The 16,767-nt window shown below is 36.4% G+C and overlaps 10 protein-coding genes across 10 annotated transcripts; 4 read left to right on the plus strand and 6 right to left on the minus strand. All coding sequences in view use genetic code 12, as the record gives it.

Annotated features, from left to right (window-relative positions):
- Nucleotides 1-24: 24 nt before the first annotated feature.
- TIP20 (Tip20p) lies at nucleotides 25-2,349 on the minus strand (the record flags this gene model as incomplete). Its single annotated transcript, XM_007377107.1, has 2 exons — nucleotides 25-2,175; nucleotides 2,236-2,349. The coding sequence occupies 2 exons, from the start codon at nucleotides 2,347-2,349 to the stop codon at nucleotides 25-27; spliced, it is 2,265 nt and encodes a 754-aa protein (XP_007377169.1).
- A 211-nt stretch (nucleotides 2,350-2,560) lies between these two features.
- Nucleotides 2,561-4,982, plus strand: CCT3 (chaperonin-containing T-complex subunit; the record flags this gene model as incomplete). Its single annotated transcript, XM_007377108.1, has 1 exon — nucleotides 2,561-4,982. One exon carries the CDS (start codon nucleotides 2,608-2,610, stop codon nucleotides 4,189-4,191), a length of 1,584 nt encoding a protein of 527 aa, XP_007377170.1.
- SPAPADRAFT_142544 (putative dephospho-CoA kinase) lies at nucleotides 4,216-4,941 on the minus strand (the record flags this gene model as incomplete). The annotated part of the gene is made up of 1 exon (XM_007377109.1): nucleotides 4,216-4,941. The coding sequence occupies one exon, from the start codon at nucleotides 4,939-4,941 to the stop codon at nucleotides 4,216-4,218; it is 726 nt and encodes a 241-aa protein (XP_007377171.1).
- A 97-nt stretch (nucleotides 4,983-5,079) lies between the features above and the next one.
- SPAPADRAFT_63055 (2-dehydropantoate 2-reductase) lies at nucleotides 5,080-7,533 on the plus strand (the record flags this gene model as incomplete). The annotated part of the gene is made up of 1 exon (XM_007377110.1): nucleotides 5,080-7,533. One exon carries the CDS (start codon nucleotides 5,133-5,135, stop codon nucleotides 6,207-6,209), a length of 1,077 nt encoding a protein of 358 aa, XP_007377172.1.
- Nucleotides 6,212-7,522, minus strand: SPAPADRAFT_142076 (protein-lysine N-methyltransferase; the record flags this gene model as incomplete). The annotated part of the gene is made up of 1 exon (XM_007377111.1): nucleotides 6,212-7,522. One exon carries the CDS (start codon nucleotides 7,520-7,522, stop codon nucleotides 6,212-6,214), a length of 1,311 nt encoding a protein of 436 aa, XP_007377173.1.
- A 48-nt stretch (nucleotides 7,534-7,581) lies between the features above and the next one.
- CNB1 (calcineurin regulatory subunit B) lies at nucleotides 7,582-8,260 on the minus strand (the record flags this gene model as incomplete). Its single annotated transcript, XM_007377112.1, has 1 exon — nucleotides 7,582-8,260. A coding segment is annotated over one exon (392 nt), but the record flags the coding sequence as incomplete, so codon positions are not given.
- Nucleotides 8,261-8,310: 50 nt separating this feature from the next.
- On the minus strand, nucleotides 8,311-10,119 carry SPAPADRAFT_156901 (S8 family peptidase; the record flags this gene model as incomplete). The annotated part of the gene is made up of 1 exon (XM_007377113.1): nucleotides 8,311-10,119. The coding sequence occupies one exon, from the start codon at nucleotides 9,622-9,624 to the stop codon at nucleotides 8,413-8,415; it is 1,212 nt and encodes a 403-aa protein (XP_007377175.1).
- Nucleotides 10,120-10,578: 459 nt separating this feature from the next.
- Nucleotides 10,579-12,315, plus strand: PAN3 (Pan3p; the record flags this gene model as incomplete). The annotated part of the gene is made up of 1 exon (XM_007377114.1): nucleotides 10,579-12,315. The coding sequence occupies one exon, from the start codon at nucleotides 10,723-10,725 to the stop codon at nucleotides 12,208-12,210; it is 1,488 nt and encodes a 495-aa protein (XP_007377176.1).
- Nucleotides 12,316-12,662: 347 nt separating this feature from the next.
- Nucleotides 12,663-15,351, minus strand: SPAPADRAFT_68339 (uncharacterized protein; the record flags this gene model as incomplete). Its single annotated transcript, XM_007377115.1, has 1 exon — nucleotides 12,663-15,351. One exon carries the CDS (start codon nucleotides 15,335-15,337, stop codon nucleotides 13,994-13,996), a length of 1,344 nt encoding a protein of 447 aa, XP_007377177.1.
- On the plus strand, nucleotides 13,061-13,951 carry PCL5 (Pcl5p; the record flags this gene model as incomplete). The annotated part of the gene is made up of 1 exon (XM_007377116.1): nucleotides 13,061-13,951. The coding sequence occupies one exon, from the start codon at nucleotides 13,061-13,063 to the stop codon at nucleotides 13,949-13,951; it is 891 nt and encodes a 296-aa protein (XP_007377178.1).
- Nucleotides 15,352-16,767: the final 1,416 nt, after the last annotated feature.

A 16,767-nucleotide genomic window follows, 5' to 3' on the forward strand; every position in this document is an offset into this window, starting at 1 on the left:
ATTTTGTATGTACTTTTTTTAAATCTATACAATTCTTGAAAGCAAATCAGTTAAATCATGATTCGTCAATCCCGAGAGTTCATGTGCATAATTCAATCTCAATTGAGCCAACGATTCCGAAGAGCTTTTGAATACTTTGGCCTGATTAGGTTCTAACGAATCCATCAAATCAATAGCTTGTACAAGTTTGATGTATTTATCATTCAGATCATTTGAATATTCGGCATATTCTTCAGTGTTGAGAAACAAATGAATATGTAATTGTTTGATAATGTATGCGAAATCTTCAAGCAATTGATCTATCCCCGCACGATTGAATCGATTGTTTGTAAGGACGTATTCGTATATGATTGTACTGAGGATAGTGACTACCCTGTCGGTGATGTAGAAGTAATCCAATGACGATATGCTTCTACGAAGTATATCAAGGTATTGTGGAAGGTTATTAATCAAAGGTGAAAGCAAACTCGAGGCAATGTTGGTGTCTTCGTTCGAGTCCATCACCCATTGACTTTTATTAACGTAATTCTTGAGCAACTCCTTAGTTTCTGTCCTGAAAAACTCATCATAATCATTCAAAAGGTTTGTCACTAGTCCATCGTATTGCAGTATTGAAGAACTGAAAACACTGGTATGATCCTTTTCAATGTCATTAGTTAAACCCTTGTAAGTTTCCCATAATTGAATAAATATAAGTTCATCTTCCCATTGTTCAAGAGCATTGACAACGAACTTAGCAGAACAAAAGATTTCCGTTAATTTCTCCAATCCTCTAATTAAACTTTCTGATCTTGCTTGTTCTTCCACTGGGTCTTTCATCCCCCCTGGAATATACAGCAACATACTTTTCAAATTAAACTTGTCCAAAAACAGCTTATAGTTTTTATTCAAAGTTTCATAGTACTTTTCGACAAGATTCATTTGAATTTTTGACACATATTTCAACTGATACTTGACAATATTCAAAGTTTGGAAATGACTATTTAAGTTATTGACAAGTTTGACTAACGCATATGCCGAGTAAGTAGGTTTTAAGATATACATATGGACGTTACTATTGTCTTCCTCTTCTAAGTTACCTTGATAATCAAAATCAATCATAAATGCATCTTTTGCATTAACAATTTCAGTATCAAATCTCTTGCTAGCGAGTTCATTTTCAAGATTCAACCAATTTTCCACAGCAACATTCAGACCATCGGAAAGGAGAACGTCACTGGTAATTCCTGTCCAAGATTCGCTTGCAGGGGCATCTAATTTGTCAATATATGGATTATATTTATAGGTATTTCTTAATCGTTGATCAAATGAAGACAATTCAAATATTAGATGGGATAACAAGAGTCCATTTTTCTCAAGCATGCCTGGGTCTGATTGAAATTTTGTAATGTTTGAGTTTATTATATTAATCATTCTTAAAATCTTTTCTCTTACTGGTTTAAGTAAGGACGTTATGATTTCATAAGTGCCTATACGCGATACTTGTTTGAATGAATCATCCACTATTAAATTGAGCAAAGGGAGGTGTCCAGTTAAGAATGTTTCGATATAATTAAGGGCCCATTCTGGTTTGGAAAGCTTGTTTGTGTCTTTATGAGATGAATTAAAATGGTAATTGAATCGGAGGACAATTGGCTCTAATAAGATATCAACAGCCCACCAAGAATCAGGGTATTGGGGAGCATCATTTATATTTTGAATAAGAATTAATTCTTGAACGAGATTAGCAACTTGGGTCAATGTTTCGTCGGGGACTTTGGACTGTTCATCTTTGCTTAGCCAGTGACATTCTTGTAGGATTTGCCGTAATTTTGGTTCCAATTGTTGCTGTCTTATGTATACTTCGCCTTCCAATTGTTGAAACAACGAATTGATTACTGTTTCGTTGGTACAAATATCTTTAAACTCGTGTATATCTCTAGCAACAATACCTAATTCAGTATGGCTCAATTCAGACTTAAGCTTTTCTTGTATTATTTGTCCTGTTGTTAATTTTTCAACGTCATCACTAACAGTTTTCTTGCTTTCCAAGTTTTCTTTTAATACGACAAACATGGGAATATCACCAAATTCTAGAATTAATGCTTCGACATTAGCAATGGCTTCAGACAAGTCAGACTCACTTATCATTTCCACAACACTGACAATTTTATCCACCGCAGACTCGTACTTTTCCTCATCAAATACCACAGCTGATAGTGCTTGTTCATGGTGGTCTCCATTGATTGCTTTCACCTGAGCAATTTGGGTGATTTGGGAGCTGAGATTCTCCAATTCATTGAGTTTATCACTGAGACTGGATAGATCTTCGATGTTTACAAAGTTTGAATTTATGAAATCAGCGTCCATTGCGTCAACCCTGGTATATCGTGATCTGTTGTAAACGACGTTTTGGTTGTCAAAAAGAACTTTGGTTTAGTAGTAAGGTTTTTATTTGCATGTTACACATAAAGTGCAAAGTATGTTTGCACTTTAGAATTTTACAGGTTTTCGCGTCTGTCCAAACAAAAAAAAAAATTTAGAAAACCGAAGAATAAAAAATTTGCCAATATAGTTTGCCAACAACCATATCCTTGCTTTAGATCAATTCACTTACATTCATCAACAATGCAAGCTCCTGTGGTGTATATGAACACCTCTACACAACGTCAAACTGGACGTCAGGCACAAATAGCTAATATAACCGCGGCCAAAGCCGTGGCTGACATTATCCGTACTTGTCTTGGACCTAAGGCTATGCTTAAGATGTTGCTTGATCCTATGGGTGGTATTGTATTGACCAACGATGGTCATGCCATCTTGCGTGAAATTGATGTTTCTCATCCTGCTGCCAAGTCCATGATTGAGTTAAGTAGAACCCAAGATGAAGAGGTCGGTGACGGTACCACCACCGTTATTATATTGGCCGGTGAAATCTTGGCTCAGACTTTCCCATATATCGAAAAGAACATCCATCCAGTAATCATTATCCAAGCGTTAAAGCAAGCTTTAAAGGATGCATTGGAAGTCATTCATGAAGTTAGCACTCCTGTTGATATTACTAATGATAGTGCTATGCTTAAATTGATTAGTGCTAGTATTGGTACTAAATATGTTTCCAAATGGTCAGAAAAGATGTGCGAGTTGTCTTTAAAAGCTGTCAGAACAGTTATGATTGAAAATGGTGATTACAAGGAAATTGATGTCAAGAGATATGTCAGAATTGAAAAGATTCCCGGCGGAGAAGTTACCGATTCCGAGGTACTTGATGGTATCTTACTTAATAAGGATGTTGTTCATCCAAAGATGAAGAGAAATATCGAAAATCCAAGAGTTATATTATTGGATTGTCCATTGGAATACAAGAAGGGTGAATCACAAACTAATATAGAAATCACCAAAGAAGAAGATTGGAATAGAATACTTCAAATTGAAGAAGAACAAGTTAGACTCTTGTGTGAACAAATCTTGGAATTCAAACCAGATTTGGTCATTACTGAAAAGGGTGTTTCTGATTTAGCCCAACATTATTTACTTAAAGGTGGAGTTTCTGCATTACGTAGAGTCAAGAAATCCGATAATAATAGAATTGCTCGTGCTACTGGAGCCACCATTGTTAATAGAGTTGAAGACTTGAAGGAATCCGATGTTGGTACCAAGTGTGGAGAATTCAAAGTTGAATTAATTGGTGACGAATATTTTACATATTTGGTCAAATGTAAAGAACCACAAGCATGTACTGTTATGTTGAGAGGTCCATCTAAGGACATTTTGAACGAAATTGAACGTAACTTACATGATGCCATGGCTGTTGCTAGAAACGTTATGTTTGAACCATCTTTGTCTCCAGGTGGTGGTGCCACTGAAATGGCTGTAGCTGTTAAATTATCCGAAAAGGCCAAGACAATCGAAGGTGTTGCTCAATTACCATACCAAGCTGTTGCTGATGCCTTTGAAGTTATTCCACGTACTTTAATTCAAAACTGTGGTGGTAACCCAATTAAGGTATTGTCACAATTGAGAGCCAAGCAAGCTCAAGGTAATCACACTTTTGGTATTGATGGTGATAATGGTAAAGTTGTTGATATGAAGGAGTATGGTATCTGGGAACCAGAAGTTATTAAACAACAATCAATCAAGACTGCAATTGAAAGTGCTTGTTTGTTGTTGAGAGTGGACGATATTGTCAGTGGTGTTCGTCAGCAACAATAATAATTATAGATTTATATATAAATTCTAATTACTTTTCGGTTTAGTACCTTTGAAACGCTCGGTTATTCTTCTAACAGCAAAAGTGAACAATGCAGAAACAATGGCAACGGGAGGAAACAAATCTGCCAAATACCATAAAAGATTTGGTTTGATTTCGTGCACCAATGAATCTATAGAAATGTGTAACATTGCCAAACTCTTGTTGTTTTCCAATACGATATCACTGCGGTAATTCCGTTCTTCATTTGACATTTGGCTCAGTATTCTCTTTTCAATATCTTCACGAGACAACTCAGGATTTCTACTTACAAGTCGTTCAATTTGTGTTTCTCTATCACATGAAACGGTTACTACTAACCCACATAACAAATCCAATTTACTCTCATATAACAAGGGAACATCTAAAATCACTACTCGATTACAACGAATGTAAGCTTTAAAGATTTGCCATGCCATTTCATACTTGACAGCGGGATGTACAATTGCATTCAACACGGCCAATCTTTCCTTATTTCCAAACACAGCTTGCCCCAAAGCAGCTCTATTCAAACTACGATCGTCATTGACTAGATTAGGCACGATATCTCCAAAGGAAGCTATGATTTTGTTATAGGCGGGTTTACCTGGGTATACTACTTCACGAGCAATTAGATCTGCATCTACCACAGTTAATTTATGTTTTGATTGGAGTTGTTTAGATACAGTGGACTTACCACATCCTATTCCACCGGTAAGACCAACAATAAGCATATTTGTATGGTTAATGTATTTGGATGTAAGCGTTTGCTTCCACCCCCTTCCACCACCCTTTTTTTTGTTTTCTCCTTTGTACGACGCTTAACTATTAGAATTTTTTTTTTTTACAACCAAATTTGAAAATCTTTCTCTGACCATACAACCAAAACTTGGCTGCAATGCTAACACGAACAGCAATAAGAACAATGTCTAAAACAACCGCAAATGTACACATACTTGGAGCAGGAGCTATGGGATCACTCTTGGCCCATGACTTGAAACAACAATTCCCTCAAGATTTCCATCCCACTTTACTTGTTAAACCAGGAAAGCTGCTTGATTCAAATACCCAAACCATAAAGCTTGCACGTCAAATAGGACCCAATTGGACAACCGATAGTGTCACTGTAGATGCACTCAAACCTAGTGATTTCCTCAGCAGTGTCACCAAGTATGAAAAGTCCGGACATATTGACAATTTAATAATTTCGACTAAAGCTCACCAAACAGCACTGGCATTGTTACCTTTTATTCCTTATATCAGTGAAAAAAGTAATATTTTGATTGTTCAGAATGGTATGGGAATACCTTCGCTCTTGAAAGAGAAGTTCTGGGCTAGAAATTGCCCTAATATCTATGAAGTAGTTGCTACTCATGGTGCATATATTGATGATGATGGAGTAGTAAGACATGCAGCACCTGGAAAGCTCACCATTGCCAAGTTTCCTGGTGAGAATAAACAAGACACCCCTGCAATAGTTCAAATGCTATTGGATACTCCCACATTGAATGCTACTCTTGTAGACTATGAACAATTCTTGGTTATTCAATGTGAAAAACTTGTTGTTAATTGTTGTATTAACCCATTATCTGCATTGTTTGACTGTTTTAATGGTGAGCTTCTTTATGGGGGAGATCAGCTTAGTTCGATGTACAAGAGAATCATTAATGAAGCAATTACAGTGTTATACTTGGAATACCCGATGTTAAACCAAATCACCGAAGCCTCGATATACTTGAACCCGGAAAGACTCTTTACTCATGTTGTTTCCACCACAGAAGCAACTGCCAAGAATAGTTCGTCAATGAGACAAGATGTGCGTATGCTTAGGCTTACCGAAGTTGACAATATGAATGGTTACATCTCATATTTAGGAAAAAAGCACAAATCAGGTACCTTGGGTAATGCCATGATTTGTGATTTGGTCAAGATGAAATTGGCCATAAACAAAGGGGTCAATCAAGCTACAACCGATTCATTATTGGATATAAGTTTAAAATAGATCTATAGATTCGAAAGTACATTCGTTGCAATGGTTACTCTATCGTTATATAACCCGCCAATAACCTTCTTTCTTTCTCTAGTGACTAAGTCTGTTTCGTTATTGAACTCAAGATGTTTATACTGTTCTGCTTCGTGAATCACTTTGTTTAATATAGTTTTAAGAAGTATATCTGATTTAAGTTTGAATACCACTCCATCAGTTATACCGTTGATCAACCCCATCAACTTTCTTGATTCAGTTGGTGTATTCTCCTGTAGAACAGCCAATGCAACCTCTGTTCTAAACGATATCCCTTCTTTATTCACAGTATAGTTACCCCAATAATCATGTTCTTTCAAGAATCGTTTCTGTTCACTAGTGAACAAAGGCCTCAAGTATTCTGTGACATCCAAATCATTCCACTTATTATCAGAAATAGTGAACCCATATTCGCAAAGCAAAAAGTCGTTGCTATGAGGACCATAACTTAAATACACTTGTTCATTTTCGGAATAAGCACATGTGGAAAACACTTGAAACCCACGACCATCAATTTTCAAAGTACAATGATCATTAGGCGAATGATTCAAAAAATCAACGTATGGAGCCATGGTAAAATTATCACTTGCTGATTTGGATGTGGGGAGGTTCATGTAAAGACAACGGGAATTAATACAAATCCAAGCAAGGAGGAACTGGTCGAGGGGAAGAACTGCTTCTGTATTGTCAATTTTTGTCTGGAGAAGAGCTGTCACTGTATTGTAATCTGACGTAAACCTTGTATATACTTTCTCGCTGGTTTTTCTGATTGGTTGTGGAAGTAAATCAAGGAGATCGTGTTGGTTGTTGATCTGCCATACCAATGGCATTAATTCAAAGTCTGCTATAGAAGGTAACATGTCAAGGAATGGTTTCCAGAAGGAGGACTTGCCTCGTTGAGTTTCTATAGTAATGTACATTCCTAACAATTGAAACGACGAAAGGTCGAGTAATTCTTCTTTAGTTAGTGATTCATAGATCTTGGTGAATTCATCATGAATTGTTTCAAACGGAGTGTAAATGTTGGAGGTGGATAGACTTGCAATTGTATTGTACTTGGAAATATGAGACAACACAGTTGTTGTGTTAAGTAAGAATGACGGTGGGATACGTATTACCAACTCTGACTTGTTGAGATGGCCATTGGTGTAAATACCTCTACCCGACCCTTTAACATCACGGACTTCAAGCTTGGGTGAAATGTACGAATATGACGAAGGCTTAAGCTTCTCATCTTGAGTATTGTGAATCCATTCTAGTAGCGACACCAATTTAGTGTCGAGATGGATCATTTGTGTCTGATGAATAAATCAGACATAAATTAAAAATAATAAAAAAAAAACAAAAATTGAAAATTTCCGAGTCTCTTATTCTGAGGGTATACTTGAGTTTGTATTTACTATGTCACTAATTTTACACTAAAACATATTTAATGTCAATTTGTTTGCAATTGAGTTGGAATCAACTGCATGTTTAAACTCGTCAAAGTTTAACTTGCCATCACCGTCTCCATCGGCTTCCATCATTGTCTTATCAACAATTTGTTGTAACTCTTCATCCTTCAAATTGTTCCCCACCATCATCTTCATGACAATAAACAACTCACCATTCCCAATGAACCCATCTCTATCAATATCGTAGATCTTGAATGCAAACCGCAACTTCTCTTCTGTGCTTGATTTTCCACTAAAGGCCAGCAACCCTGTAATAAACTCTTGGAAATCAATCTTCCCGTTCCCATCAATATCAAATACATCCATTAGCCTAGCAGCTAACGGATTCGAACTCACCCCAGGTATGCTTAAGAATTCTTGCTTGTCAATTTCTCCCAGTCGATCTTGGTCAAGTTTCATAAATCGTTTACGAAGTCGGTCAATTTCTTCAGGATTGAAGTTTGTATCGGCCATTAGACCACTGATAATTCCCGATGAAGGTCCTTGTCCCATTGTATGCGTATATTTATATGTTATAAAGAACTGTATAAGAAGTTAGCTTTGATGTAGTTTGAATGTTTGTCCTTATTTTAAGATGAAACAAAAAGGGCGAACCAAAAAATTGTAAGTAGCATTTTGTTTTTTAAAAAAAAAATAAAAATAAAAGAAAAATCTGGTAGCGTAAACTATTAACAGCCATACCGGCAAGATACAATCCAGAGTGAGTATGTACACCTATATATTATAAATTATTCGTCGTCGTCACTTGACCCATCACTGGATCCATCACTTCCCATTAAATCCAAAACCTTTTCACTTATTCCATTGTATGCAATTCTATTAGGTGTTTTCTTTCGTAAAAATAACGACGATTTAGGAATTCGATTCTTGGTTGACAACCTGATCAATTTCTTCTTTACTTCTAATGGCCCAAAACCTTCACTTAACAAGTTAGCCACCAATCCAGAAACTATCGGTGCTGCCATTGACGTCCCTGAAAGAACTTGCGACTTGTCATGATTATGGGCATTTGCACTTTGTACCAGATGTCCGCTTGCAAAAACATCAACGCATTCACCCCAATTTGAAAAATGGGCAATGGAATCATTATAATCATCAATTGCCCCAACTGTAATGGCATGTTTTGAACTAGCAGGGCTGGTAAGACATGCATCGGTATTGGAATTACCTGCGGCTACAACTATAACCAACCCAGTCTTAACAGCCTCTTCAATCATATTATTTAACACCGTATTTTTGTACGCACCGAGGGATAAATTAGCTACCCCGGGTCTACCACTGGTTCTACGATGATTCACAGCAAACTCAAGTGCTTCCACAATCGTGCTTAAACTTCCGGCACCTCTTACATTCAACGCTTTAATTTCGATAATATCGACATTTTTGGCCACCCCGTATGTATAACTACCAATCAAACCTGCAACATGAGTCCCATGTCCATTTTGATCACCAGCACCTTCCTTCGTCAAATCAACTCCCATTTGAGCTCTTCCTTGAAATTCAGGATGTCCAATGTCCACCCCCAGATCAATTACATAGGCATTCACCTTTGTTCCCAAATAATTATTATCAAATACATAAGGATAAGTTTTACCGGGTCTCATTCTGTGTTTACGACTGATGCGAGCTAAATGTCTTGGTGCCTCTGGCTGCTGATCAATATCAAACATGGAAACTTCAATGTCGGGGGATATCTCAGCAACCATGGGACATCGTTTTAATCGGGCAATCATTTCCTCAGAAAAGTTTCCCAGAAATGCCAGTAAATTCCCTATTGAGTATGAATTGCTGATATGTTTCATTACTTGGAGCTGGGGAGGGTACTGGTGCAAATCATAGCTTTTGAATGATTCAAGGTCTTCCGTATGTTTGAGGGCGACCACGTAGTTTTCAGCTTGGACGTATGTGAATAGTAGAATTAGGATGTATATTGGTAGCATTATGTGCTAGAATTTTGCAAGAGACAAATTAAAGAGAAAGCAGATACGGGCAAATGATATGTTATATATGATGTGCTTCATAACAAAAATTTTCGCAGCCGCGATATATACATACCAAGAAATCTAAATCGTATGTTATGCAACAGTGATATGGAAGCTTTTATGATATTGATTGGCGGAGGTTTCTAAGGTGATTTAGCTTAGTTTGTCTTAGCTTTGCTACGATAAAAATTCTCCGAGATTAGAAACTTATAGTTCACTGTCAAATTCTTCTTAATTGGTTCTTTAGTTCATTTCTCTTATTGGTTAATTTTCAATGTAGTCTTCAAATAACATTATGCAATACTTGTCTGTTGAGTAATAAAATAATCGCATTCGACCGTTACGTTATTTTTTTTTCTTTTTGTTGCAACCAAATAGCTTGACTCGTATCAATGTGGTATTTTGCTAGAATATCTACAAATTCCGAAAGAAATCATAAACAGTTTAATTCTCTTAATACAGACAATGCTTCAAACACCACTCATGATATATTAGAATATAAGCTTTCTTACCAAATAAACCATTGCGCTCAACTTTCCACTCACCCCCCTTCCCTCTTGACACCAATTAAGGTTTGATTCCTAACGTGCGGCCAAGGAGAAAAAAAAACCGAAAGAAAAACACAGTCATCAATCAATTACGTCAACATTACACATTATTACTGCTAGCACTCTGATGAATATCAACCTAGATAATGCAAAGGACACCCTTTGTAAAAATATCACGATATATGGATATTGTAAATTCGAAAATAAAGGATGTGCGTTCAGCCATAGAAGGCCGAACCAGCAGCAGCAGCAGCAACAACAACAACAACAACAACAACAACAACCACAACAACCAGCAAACAACACTACCGCGGGTATTACTCCATTAGTACAACAATTGAACTTACAACACCAATTCGATGCTCCTTCTTCTGCTGGATCAGCCCATTCTAGTCATTCCACTGAATCTAAAAGGAAGTTTGATTTGAATACACCTTCATTTCAACCAAGTAATTTAATTGCTAATAATACTGGCAATAGTGCTACCGGTAAGTTTGGGTCACCTAAAATGAAGGAAATACCGGTATTCGTACCTGATGGAAGTGGATACAAGTTCAATGCTTCAACGCCATCATTCACACCCGCACCTGCGTCACAAGGATCTACTGCACCTCCTGCAACAAGTGCTGCACCACCACCACCACCACCACCATTGGCTGTGAGTACACCACAAGCGGTTCCTCCACCACAATCATCAACACCTAACCCATACTTGAATGATTATTTTCACACTCCTGCAGCAGCAACGTACCCATTACAATATCACTTGTATGCTCCGCAACCACCACCAAGGTTAACCCTTCCATTGGCACCACATGAACTGAACCCTCATTTACTTTTCATCCCCAATGACCTTCGAGAAACCTTGCACCGCAAGAATGAGGCTACCTTGCAAACAATGGTCCATTCCACGTTACCACCATCTATCAACCAGTATCATTCACTCGTTCCTATTGACAGAACTTACCAAGAAAGTAAGCTGGCCCATAGTACAGTGTTATACAAGGTATTTTCTTCATTGGATGGCAATCCATATGTTATGAGGAAAATTGAAAATGTTGAACCGGAACAAATTGATTTTAGCAAATTCAAAAAGTGGAAGAGTGTTGATTGTGCCAATGTTGTGAGATGCTATGATGCGTTTTCGAGTTTGAGTTTTGGGAAAAGTTGCCTTATTGCTGTGTTTGATTATTACCCTAATTCAAACACATTAGCTGAACACCACAAGAAATTAGGCTCTGCTCCTATTAATGATGAGATTCTTTGGGGTTATCTTTTACAGTTGGTCAACGCAGTAAAGTGTTTACATGAAAAGGGATTATCTGGTAAGGGCACTATCAACTTGAATAAGATTATCGTGACTAATAAAGATAGAATTAGACTTTCCAGTGGTCTGATTCTGGATTTGTTAGGCGACGAAGATCAAGATCCATTAGATGATATACATAATATAGGTAAGGTCTTGCTTGAATTGAGTACATTGACCTTGCCTATTAATATGAGAAGCGGAAATATATATCAAACCTTAAAGTCAAGGATAAGTGAAGAATTAATTGAGCTGATCAGAGAACTAGTCGACGCAGACCAGACATTCGAACTTACAGCATTCCAGAGCAAGTTATCATCGCAAACATTCAATGTTATTAATAAACTACAACATGCCAACGATTTCATGGAAGCTCAATTAACCAGCGAATTAGAAAATGCAAGATTATTCCGTCTCATGACGAAGATAAATTATGTTATGTCACTGACTAATTCCCCAGAATTGAAAATAATCAAACTTTTCCATGATCACGTATTTAATTGTTATGATGAGCGTGGAAAAAGAGTGGTTGATTTAAGTAAAGTACTTGTCAATTTAAACAAATTAGATTGTGGCATTGACGAAAAAGTATTGTTGGTGAGTAATGATGATAACGAATGTATAATTGCCAGTTTCAAGGAGATTAGAGATATTATTGATTCTCAGTTTAGAGTCATTAGCAGAGAGTAATAACAGTAAATAGTAAATAAATACAAAAACACGTGAATCATAGCAATGGCAGTGGAAGATATGAAACTCCGCTGTTCCGGCCGGATTCGGCGTTTCGGCATTAGTAGGAAATGAGTAATTCTGTTATGAGTAACATGGCGCGGATCCTCCTAAATAGTCATGCGAAAAAACAAAAAGAAATTTCAAGTCAAATTCCACGTGACTTGCGCCTATCGATTTTCGCTGTAATTGCCTTACAAAATGTGGAGGTGGCGAGCCTTAGCGGTTTTTGCTGCCACCACCACCACAGAAATTTGACTCATACGAGAGCACCAAAAAAAAAAAAGAAATTTTCCCGCTGATGCAATTTATGGTTTTGTACAGGAATGACTAATTATCTTCGTGATAACAATCTTTGACAACTGAAGACACTATAAATGCCACAGCAAATCCCCGAGATCTGGATTTGGTTTGATTTGTTTTCTTTACTGTTGTACGACTTTTTCTTTCAACAAACAAAACAAACGATATTACAACTTACCATTACTACGATTACTATTTACACACGACTTAACGACACATAACAACTGTTACTTTTGATTTTTTTTTAACGATTTTTTATTTTACATTTTTTAAGGTTAGGTATTATTTTTTTTTGGTTTAATTTACTTCATAGAATAACTTGATATACTCAGTGAGATATACAGGTTAGCACATTATTACTTATTTTTACATCATTTTCCCCTCCAGGTTACAGATTCATAATGAAACAATCTTACTAAGCTTTATTTAAAAGTTTACACATTTTGATTTTTGCTATTTCTTACTACTTTTTGTTCCCCTCAGTCGAGTTACACTTTTGCACCCAAAAATGGATACACCAATTTCACCAAAGACAAAGACAGTCGAGCCCGTGGCCACTATCGCCAGAAACAATAGCACTGCTTCGTTGTTGACTCCTAGTTCTACCCCAACCACAAAACAAGACCCAACTACCCCAACTGTTTCAACTATTCCCGTCTCCCCTATCAATTCATACTACTACACATCCCATTTAACGAAATCTCAATTCAATTCGATCTTGGTCAACTGTACCATCAACTTGATTAAGATTTTGTACTCTGAGTCCAAAATCAATGAAACAAATCTTTCCATTTTCATTGTTGAGATTCTCAAGCGGTCAAAAACGTCAATTCAAACCCTCCAACTTGCTTGTTTTTACTTGACTAAGCTTATCAACAAGAAAGAGAAGATTACTATTACCGATCCTAAGAAACTCTTTCTTGGTTTAGTCATTTTGGCTTCTAAATTCAACCAAGACTATAACTACTCCTTCAAGTCCTGGCTCAAGATTTGTGGCTTGGAATCAAGTTCTACTAAAGTTATCAAGGAACTTGAATTCAAATGCTTGCAGATGTTACAATTTGAATTAAGCTTAAACGGAGACAAGTATGAGAATTGGTGTAATGTTCTTATGATTTTCGGCTACGACTTTATAAAATGCCATTTAATCGATCTGAACAACTCCAATATCATGTGGGAAACCAAACAAGAAACCATTGAAGTTAAATTAACAAAATGGACCAAGTTCTTTGCTGACTTCAATGAAGATAACTTGAACATTCTTCAAATCAAGTTTTCTCAATACTTCATCAATCAATTAAACAAGAAAATCTTTATTGTCAAAGATGAAGAACCAAAATTGTTAAAGCGTGCCCGAGTTGACGATGTTCCTTGTCCGAAGAAACAAAGAGTAGTTTAAGTTTCATATATTTAATAGATCTATATACATATATTTTTTAATTTAAATCACATATAGACAACCATCACTGCCCCATTTACATCTGACATTAACTGGCATAAACCCTTCATTTTCGTGCATGGTGCTACTGTTACTATTATGATGCTTATCTTTCATAATATTAGTAGTTTTACCAATCACATACCCGCGAACACTCAAAAGTCCAATATTCTGTTCATTAGTAGCAACAATTTTCATTTCAACCGATTGGGATATACATCCATACGAAAACTTAGCAAACGTACGATAATCGTAAAAATCAGTCAAAATCAAAGGTCCAATAATATTGTAATATCCCAGTTCTCGAATAATTCTAGCACTATATATCCCACGAAGATGTGAAAGTTGTTTGGCGGTATATTTGCAACTGGTTATTCTATTGTTGATGTAAATAATTCGGAGTTGTCCTGGAAGTAACTTTCCTCGAGATATAATCGCTTTGTTAATATAGCTAAGATAGTTTGCTTGTGGTGTTGGCAAATTATCTTCATGTATAGACAAGATTGTTGGGTTGTATTTGGTGATGTCATCTGGATTTCCAGCAATCACAAGTTTAGCATGGGTAACTAAGCATGTCAAAAATTTAGTAATCACATTGAGTAATTCTTCATTGGAGATATTTTTGCTAGGAACAATAACCATGGTGTCATCCTTTCCAATCTCTTGCAGAGCAGGCAAATGCTTGATAGTAGATGCAACAGCGCATACAATATTCAATTGGGTGAATTCAATAGTAGACTTTTCAATTGCGCCTTGATTGTGTCTTACTATTCTCAATGAAATACCCTTGTCCTTTTCTGACAGATACTGATTTTTGTATTCGTATAACTCACCTTCACCAGTAGTATCAATATCATCGATATTTGCTCCTTCTCCTTCACCTACATCATAAAACTCGACAGTAATCTGATTGATGAACCCAGCAATTAACACAATTACCCACTTGATATCAATTCTATGTTCCAAAGGAATTCTAACCACTTTGACTCCCTTAAGCTGTTTAGAAATTTTATCAACCATATAATTAATCTCGGCCCATTTGAAGCGGATGTCATTAATAACAACCTCATCACCAAACTGTAAACTCTTGACGCTCCAAATATCTCGTAAGTTTCCCGCGCGGAGTTTGTACAGATCATACCGAATTCCTAAACCTACTCGAAGTCCCATTTCTAGCTTGTTAGACCGATAAATAGGTGATTCATTGACGTGTCTGGTGGCATCAATTTCGGATTGCTCTGCAAGGTATAAGTCGGGCACATCCTTGAAATAATGCAGGGTAGTGAATAAGTGGATAAGTAGGAGCGGGATAAGGATGTAGACCAAGAGTATCGTTTCCAATTCCATTTTATGACGGGTATACGATTTAAAGAGGAACTTCGAAATCTTTTATACGAGATTAGTTTTTTTTATATTGGAAAATTATTCAGATGGTAGCGCCAGATTCGTATAAATTTGTGCGAGGGAAGAATTGGCCCCAAATTTAGTATATAAAAATTTGGGCACCCAAAGTAATAATCCATAACTTTACTCTTTCCATCGAGATAAACTAAGGATAGTTTTGGACTTGATAAAGGTGGTAAATATTATTATAATCAGCAACTACTCATACGAGGTCAATATTTCAACCAAAATTTGTCCTAGATAAAAGCAGAAGGCAACAGACATATGACCGAAGTAATAGAAAACAATCTACAGTAAGTTTCATTAGAGATTGGAAAATTCGATCTGAAAATACGGAAACTTGGTGTTATTGTGGTCAATATAAATGCTATCTTTCAATTGCTAGAGCAGGAATTATTCAAGTATGTAGATCACATAACTAAGTTGGAAAATGTGTATCAATTGCAATTACAGGAACAAAAAACAAAGCATATAATTTATCAATCAAATGCCAATAACTCACAGCACCCCACACTTGACAAAAACCGAAGATATATACGCACCTTGGAACAAGAAAGAACCAAAATGAGGAAAGTACTAGCGCTTCAAAACAAGATGTCACAACCAACCCCAATATCCCATCCCCCTCCCCAATCAGAGACAACTCAAACGAATTGGTAGAATTGTAGTGATTGCTGGTTCCTTTGGGGAACTCTATAATATATAGTAATATAACCTATAAATAAACCTGTAAATAAACACAAAACCATCAATTCAAGACTGGTTTTAGCAACTTTCGTAGCTTTTATTCTTTGCTAGAAAAGTTTCTTGTAACATTAGATCAGCTATCAGCTATACAGGTACAAACAGTTAGGACACCTGTATTAGCTCGGCTATTTAACAGCATTATGATGTGATCCTACATATGATACAGAAACAATATCATGAATCTGCTCTAAGCATTATTAGATTTCAGCATTCGCATCACATGTCAAATAACCTTGTAATTTCCTGTAAATAGTGTTGCTATCTATAATGATATTCGAAACAAGCAGTAAGCCAACAGATAGCCCTAAACTAAAAAGTTTTAGTTCTTTAGAATGAATGACATCACACGAGTTGGTAGTTACATCGAGTAGGTGTTTCTAGTTCTCACTCAGGGGGATATTATTTAGGTTATGATAATAATTCGATTATGCAGTACGGGGATTGATTTAAGAAATTGATCTTACACAAACCGTTTTGTCTACTTTGAATAAGACATCTACTTTATAAATTCATAGCGGTTACAAATTAATTCGTCTATAATTGTAAATTACTACACAAAACCACCAGTAGTCAACTATTGACTGCTTCGCCTCCAGAGCCTTGACCCCGAAACGAACAAAACAAAA

Source organism: Spathaspora passalidarum (assembly GCF_000223485.1).
Source record: "Spathaspora passalidarum NRRL Y-27907 unplaced genomic scaffold SPAPAscaffold_6, whole genome shotgun sequence".
Classification (NCBI taxonomy): Eukaryota; Fungi; Ascomycota; class Pichiomycetes; order Serinales; family Debaryomycetaceae; genus Spathaspora; species Spathaspora passalidarum.